Here is a 7,805-nt window from a genome sequence, read left to right on the forward strand (position 1 = left end):
TCTTTGCACAAGATCAGGGCAGGGTTTGAATTTCCTCTTTGAAACACTTTCTTCACACAGTAAGCTCTCTGCCTGAGATACACTTACTGGCATTAGCACAGTGTTAGGACCGAGCCTGGACCAACGGGTGGACCATCAGTCAGGGCATCCTCTCTTACAACATCCCCCATCACCCTCACCTTGCTCAGCATCACCCTCACCTTGCTCAGCATCACCCTCACCTTGCTCAGCAGAGAACTACCATGATCTCACTCCAGAGGATGTTGAGCCTCCTCATGCTCGTGCTGTTACATGGAGGTGAGTGGTTAATTTGTTCCATACTTATCTATTAATATCTATTGTTGTGATCGCTGTGTGGATTATGTTTACGTTGACCGTAGTTATTACTCTGGTGATGGAGTAACCGTTTGCTGTCTCCCAGGGTGGTACTTAAACATGTGCTCACATCCCACTAACCGAACTTGAACGGAAGTTGGTTGTTGATAGAGGAAATTAGTTTTAATCCCACAATGGTCAATTTGAAGACTAATATTTGAGAGCAATTAAAGTCAAGGAATTAAAGTATTTAATGAGCAATAAAAAAAGGAATATTGATATGTAGCAATAATGCAATAAGGTAACAGTCATCAGTAGACAGGGCCCTGAGTTTTTCCTGGTCAGGTCACATGGATAGGAACAACTCATGACCCTAATTAAAGGATACAATTGTATAATAACATAAAATCACAAGAAATACACGTACACTCACTCAGGTACAACACAGACACTGTTGATGTTATTGAGTGATATGACATTGTCTGAATGGGTGTGGCGGGTGTGAATGTCCATGCGGTGTAACATTGAGAGCAACGTAAATGACTTCTGAAAACCACTGATGGTGGGTGTGGTGCATTGTTGTTAGTATGGTAGTTTGTCTAGTATGTGCTAACCTATGGATGCTCCATATTTGACAGATCCACCTTTGTCAAAAATAAGAATCCTTTGACTTTCATTTTGGAACACATAGGGATGGACTATGTGCTTTTCAAACCCTTTTAAGCAATTGTTGTTCCATGATATACTGTGTATTGTGGGTATTTTATTAGGATTCCCATTTAGCTGCTGCTTTTGCAAAAGCTCTCTTCCTGGGGTCCCCACAATACATGAAACATGACATAATACAGAACATTAATAGACAAGAACAGCTCAAGGACAGAACTACTTCTTTGGGATTGGTGTCCCGTCCACGGGACGGTTGAGCTAACGTAGGCTAATGCGATTAGCATGAGATTGTAAGAAACAAGAAAATTTCCCAGGACATAGACATATCTGATATTGGAGGAAAGCTTACATTCTTGTTAATCTAACTGCACTGTCCAATTTAGAGTAGCTGTTACAGTGAAAGAATACCATGCTATTGTTTGAGGAGTGCACAATTTTGAACATGTTATTAATAAACAAATTAGGCACATTTGGGCAGTCTAGAGACAACATTTTGAACAGAAATGCAATGGTTCATTGGTTCAGTCTAAAACTTTGCACATCACTGCTGCCATCTAGTGGCCAAAATCTAAATTGCACCTGGGCTGGAATAATACATTATGGCCTTTCTCTTGCATTTCAAAGATAATGGTACAAAAAATACAAAAGAACAGTTGTTTTTTTCATTGTATAAGCTTTTACCAGATCTATTGTGTTATATTCTCCTACATTCCTTTCACAATAACACATACTTCAAAGTGTTTCCTTTGAAATGGTACCAATAATATGCATATCCTTGCTTCAGGGCCTGAGCTACAGGCAGTTCGATTTGGGTATGTCATTTTAGACATAAATTGAAAAAAGGGCACACACAGCCTACATATCAATACATATACACACAAACTATCTAGGTCAAATAGGGGGGAGGCATTGTGCAGTGAGGTGTGCTCTATCTGTTTTTTGAAACCAGGTTTGCTGTTTATTTCAGTAATATGAGATGGAATGGAGTTCCATGCCATAATGGCTCTATATAATACTGTACGCTTTCTTGAATTTGTTCTGGATTTGGGGACTGTGCTTGCACAATAGGAAATAACGTCTGAGTATTTTGGGCAAGGTGATTCCCCTTTCAACACGTTTTAGAAGGGATGAGATCATCAACAATATAACGTAATATTTTCCCCACAGTACCCTCAACTCCAGGAACTATGACCACCCTTCCAGCAACAGCCAAGCCAAAAGCTATTTTCCAGCTCATCTCTGTGCTCACACTATTTAATTAACCCTCACTTATCTCACAAGGCAGAACAGTTTATATTTGATGTGGATTTCACATTGATGTCTTCATTCTTGTATGTTTTTACAGTAGTTACCTTTCCTCTTGAGCTCAACCCTCCCAGAGTGGTGGTGAAATATGGAGACTCAGTCTCAGTCAACTGCAGCACATCATCCACAGACCATGAGGGGATGGGCTGGGAGGCCACATTGGGAGGTACAGGTTTTGAACAACATGTCAACGTTGTCACCTGGACTGTGGATAACCTTACTGATTGGACAATAGAACCTAAATGCTACATCACTCTCAATGATGGCAATCAATCCTCAAAAGTACTTCCAGTCATTCTCTACAGTGAGTATTTTGCTCCTTGTGAATCAGAAAGGTATGTTTCTATTTAACTGTATATCAGCATTGAGGGTTTTTTACATTGTTGACCTCCTCTACAGAGACTCCAGACAGCGTCTCCATCTCTGTTCTGAGCCACTCGGGTCCCATGGTGGAGGGGACAGAGTACCAGCTGCAGTGTGACATCCAGAACATCGCTCCTCAACAGAACCTGGTTGTGAAGTGGTACAAAGGGAATGAACTCTTAGATAATGTAACTTACAGTAACGTCAGTAAGACACCAGTGGATGTGTCAGCTACTCTGATGATCATCCCCAGTAGAGATGATGATGAAGCTCAGTATAGCTGTAGAGCAGAACTGGACCTTGGACCAGAGGGACCACAACCCCATCCTACAGTGACATCAGAACCTCTCAACATTACTGTGCACTGTGAGTTGGCTATTAATCTAGATCTTTTTCATTATCATAAATCAAAAACAGAACCACATGACAGGTATAGCTTCCAATTTACTCATTTTGAGTTGATGCTCCTTCTCTCTATTTGCAGACAAGCCAGTGATTGAATGTCCAATCCAGTACAGTGCCGTGGAGGAGAATTCCCCCCTGGACAGGATCCCTTGTACATTCAATGGGAATCCTCCCCCTACCGTTGTGTGGTACCAGGAGGGCAGACAGGTCAATGCCTCTGCACCCCTGGCCAGGACGGACTTTGGCCAGTATGTCGTCACGATCACCAATGGCATAGGCAGCACCAGCTCTACTGTTCATATCACAGTGGAATGTAAGTGTGTGAGATCTAGTATTGTATTGCGAGATGAGATCTGTCCGATTGTTTCCTGTAAGATGCTTCTCTATCTGTTTTCAAATTTGATGAAATCTATGCTGAATATTTCTCTCCCTACTCTTTTCAGATGCCCCCAAGTTTAACTGTACTGAGCAATATGAAGTTAAAGAGAATGAAAATCACAACCTCTCAGTCACCTGTACAGTTGATGGCAACCCTTCTTCTAAAATCACCTGGTTGAAAGCCCAACAGGAAGTGGATATCCCTCAAAGTCTCACTAGGGAAAACAGAGGGGAGTACACCCTGGTTACAAACAACACACATGGAAAAGCCACGCACAAGCTTGTTATCAACGTCTTGTGTAAGTCCTGTTTCTATCCTTCAACTATGTTATTATTGGACTATTTTACAAACGTTTAACTAATTCTAGCCACACATGCTATCAGCTTTACGCTGTTCTAACCAATCTTAAAGGTAGAATAGGCCTAATAGTGATTGAGACAGGTTTTACATAATTGTTTACCACCTTTTAAGTTACTGTATTTTAGTCTCAACTGAACTGCATGGCAACCCATCTGACATCCCATAAGTTGCATAGTTTTGAGTGGTCTACTGTAAAAGCACCTCCTTTTCTCCTCAGACGCTCCTGAGTTCCTTCCAGGGAATGACACAGTGGTGGTGCGTGCAGACAGTGATGTGTCTCTGAACTGCAGTGCTGAGGGGAACCCTCCTCCTGAGCTGAGGTGGACCAACAACACTGCAGAGGGAAATGCCATTGAGACCACTGTGGGGCACCTGCGTACTCTCTATATCTCCAGAGTAACAGCTAATGCAACTTACAACTGCACAGTCACAAATAGACTGGGCTCCATCACCAAGCAGATACATGTCCTAGTAGATGTACCTCCACAACAACACCCAACGATGTTCTCCACAGCACCCTCAACTCCAGGAACTATGACCACCCTCCAAGCAACAGTCAAGCCAAAAGGTATTTTCCAGCTCATCTCTGTGCTCACATTATTTAATTAACCCTCACTTATCTCACAAGGCAGAACAGTTTATATTTGATGTGGATTTCACATTGATGTCTTCATTCTTGTATGTTTTTACAGTAGTTACCTTTCCTCTTGAGCTCAACCCTCCCAGAGTGGTGGTGAGATATGGAGACTCAGTCTCAGTCAACTGCAGCACATCATTCACAGACCATGAGGGGATGGGCTGGGAGGCCACATTGGGAGGTACAGGTTTTGAACAACATGTCAACGTTGTCACCTGGACTGTGGATAACCTTACTGATTGGACAATAGAACCTAAATGCTACATCACTCTCAATGATGGCAATCAATCCTCAAAAGTACTTCCAGTCATTCTCTACAGTGAGTATTTTGCTCCTTGTGAATCAGAAAGGTATGTTTCTATTTAACTGTATATCAGCATTGAGGGTTTTTTACATTGTTGACCTCCTCTACAGAGACTCTAGACAGCGTCTTCATCTCTGTTCTGAGCCACTCTGGTCCCATGGTGGAGGGGACAGAGTACCAGCTGCAGTGTGACATCCAGAACATCGCTCCTCAACAGAACCTGGTTGTGAAGTGGTACAAAGGGAATGAACTCTTAGATAATGTAACTTACAGTAACGTCAGTAAGACACCAGTGGATGTGTCAGCTACTCTGATGATCATCCCCAGTAGAGATGATGATGGAGCTCAGTATAGCTGTAGAGCAGAACTGGACCTGGGACCAGAGGGACCACAACCCCATCCTACAGTGACATCAGAACCTCTCAACATTACTGTGCACTGTGAGTTGGCTATTAATCTAGATCTTTTTCATTATCATAAATCAAAAACAGAACCACATGACAGGTATAGCTTCCAATTTACTCATTTTGAGTTGATGCTCCTTCTCTCTATTTGCAGACAAGCCAGTGATTGAATGTCCAAGCCAGTACAGTGCCGTGGAGGAGAATTCCCCCCTGGACAGGATCCCTTGTACATTCAATGGGAATCCTCCCCCTAACGTTGTGTGGTACCAGGAGGGCAGACAGGTCAATGCCTCTGCACCCCTGGCCAGGACGGACTTTGGCCAGTATGTCGTCACAATCACCAATGACATAGGCAGCACCAGCTCTACTGTTCATATCACAGTGGAATGTAAGTGTGTGAGATCTAGTATTGTATTGCGAGATGAGATCTGTCCGATTGTTTCCTATAAGATGCTTCTCTATCTGTTTTCAAATTTGATGAAATCTATGCTGAATATTTCTCTCCCTACTCTTTTCAGATGCCCCCAAGTTTGACTGTACTGATCAATATGAAGTTAAAGAGAATGAAAATCACAACCTCTCAGTCACCTGTACAGTTGATGGCAACCCTTCTTCTAAAATCACCTGGTTGAAAGCCCAACAGGAAGTGGATATCCCTCAAAGTCTCACTAGGGAAAACAGAGGGGAGTACACCCTGGTTACAAACAACACACATGGAAAAGCCACGCACAAGCTTGTTATCAACGTCTTGTGTAAGTCCTGTTTCTATCCTTCAACTATGTTATTATTGGACTATTTTACAAACGTTTAACTAATTCTAGCCACACATGCTATCAGCTTTACGCTGTTCTAACCAATCTTAAAGGTAGAATAGGCCTAATAGTGATTGAGACAGGTTTTACATAATTGTTTACCACCTTTTAGTCTCAACTGAACTGCATGGCAACCCATCTGACATCCCATAAGTTGCATAGTTGAGTGGTCTACTCTAAAAGCACTTCCTTTCTTCTTAGATGCTCCTGAGTTCCTTCTAGGGAATGACACAGTGGAGGTGAGTGCAGGCAGTGATGTGTCTCTGAACTGCAGTGCTGAGGGGAACCCTCCTCCTGAGATGAAGTGGAACGACACCGCTACAAGCAAGGTGAAGTTGTCCACTGAGGGGCGCCAGAGGACTGTTAGAATCACCACAGCTGGGATCTACATCTGCACTGCCACGAATATATTTGGGACGGTCACCAGAACAACAACAGTAACTATAAAAGGTATTATAACTGACCGACTGTGGGTCATGTTATGGTAGAAACGTAGCTGACCCTGATGTAGTGATTCATGTTGTCATAAGACATACTTCATATTCTTTCAGTAAGATGAATGAATGAATCGCATTCAATTCCACAGAGCTGAATTGCGAAACACGAATTCTAGATCACGAGCTTGCCTGAATCAATTTATAAACAGAATTGGTCTGAATCATGTCTAAACTCTCCCGTTCTCCTTCTATTTCCTCCTCTTCAGGTGGCTCCACAATTATAATTTGGGTGATTGCAATAATTGTCCTGGTAGCAATTGTCCTGGTCATTGCCCTGAAAGTCTTCTGTATGTGTAAGAAAAGACAAGGATATTATAATTTCATACCAGTCAACCAGTCAAATGTTCCATTGATGCCACTGTCTACAACAGGGGTAGATAACCATGATCCAGAGGGGTATCCTACGAAGGTTTGAGGAGTTACCTAAGTAAATTAGATAAACTCTTGAGTTCAACTCGGGATAACCAGTCATACGAAAGTGTCTCACCCTTTAGCCAGGTACATTTCAGAACTAACCTGCTCCTGGGCAGGCTAACTCCAGCCCAGTAGAGGTTACTGAGGGGAGGACGGCCCATAATAATGGCTGGAACGGAGCGTGGATAACATTCCACTGATTGCGCTCCAGCCATTACCACGAGCCCGTCTTCTCCCGATTAAGGTGCCAACAATCTCCTGTGAACTCCACTTGCCCTGACTGAAGTGACTGAGCCACGAGTTGAAGACCAATTAAATAAGAATCCCTCCCGCTTGTAAAGATTGCGTCATCATCTACTTCATTTGAGGAAGACAATATTTTATTAATGATTTTTTTGTTGTTGTGTGTAATTATTTATTTTTTTTGGGGGGGGGGGGTTAAAATATATCACATTCCAAATGTTGTAATGACAGAATGCATTTTAAACTTCACGCACAGTAACACGTTTGTACAATATTAAAATGATTTGGTCTACATGCAACAATGGGATTTAATAAATCAAATCCTTAAAAATAAATTTCATCCACATCATTGAACAATTAATTCTGAATGAAAAACTAAATATAATTGATTTCAAACAACAATGAGACTGCGTGATCTGCAAACGTATTTAAAATGTAAGATTAGGGTGGGGATTCAATCGGAGCCTGTTCAAGTGTCTTGCATCTGACAACATACAAACGAATGTAATAAGAATGTTCATATTTCTATATCAATACTTAATTGTATTGCTTGCTGTAGTCTAATTACAATAGCATCCGAACATTCATTTTCCTTTATAAAACTATTTTCAAAACTGTTTTTAAAAGTGACTTGTGTATGCCCATAAATAAACAAGCATCACTGCTTATGACATGCCACTGCCAGTCTGTCGCCAGTGAAC

General features: G+C 41.9%; 1 protein-coding gene across 2 annotated transcripts; it reads left to right on the plus strand.

Annotated features, from left to right (window-relative positions):
- The first annotated feature begins 46 nt into the window (after nt 1-46).
- Nucleotides 47-7,788, plus strand: LOC139565428 (vascular cell adhesion protein 1). 2 transcript variants are annotated; one of them, XM_071385761.1, is made up of 12 exons: nt 47-297; nt 2,327-2,590; nt 2,686-3,015; nt 3,134-3,367; nt 3,498-3,731; nt 4,011-4,361; nt 4,486-4,749; nt 4,845-5,174; nt 5,293-5,526; nt 5,657-5,890; nt 6,152-6,400; nt 6,654-7,788. In XM_071385761.1, the coding sequence occupies exons 1-12, from the start codon at nt 243-245 to the stop codon at nt 6,860-6,862; spliced, it is 2,988 nt and encodes a 995-aa protein (XP_071241862.1). In that variant the 5' UTR covers nt 47-242; the 3' UTR covers nt 6,863-7,788. The 2 variants fall into 2 exon arrangements, with proteins under 2 accessions (XP_071241862.1, XP_071241863.1); XM_071385762.1 differs by lacking the exons at nt 3,134-3,367; nt 3,498-3,731 and having other exon boundaries at nt 50-297.
- Nucleotides 7,789-7,805: the final 17 nt, after the last annotated feature.

The sequence above is a fragment of the Salvelinus alpinus genome, chromosome 36 (genome assembly GCF_045679555.1).
Source record: "Salvelinus alpinus chromosome 36, SLU_Salpinus.1, whole genome shotgun sequence".
NCBI classification, from domain to species: domain Eukaryota; kingdom Metazoa; phylum Chordata; class Actinopteri; order Salmoniformes; family Salmonidae; genus Salvelinus; species Salvelinus alpinus.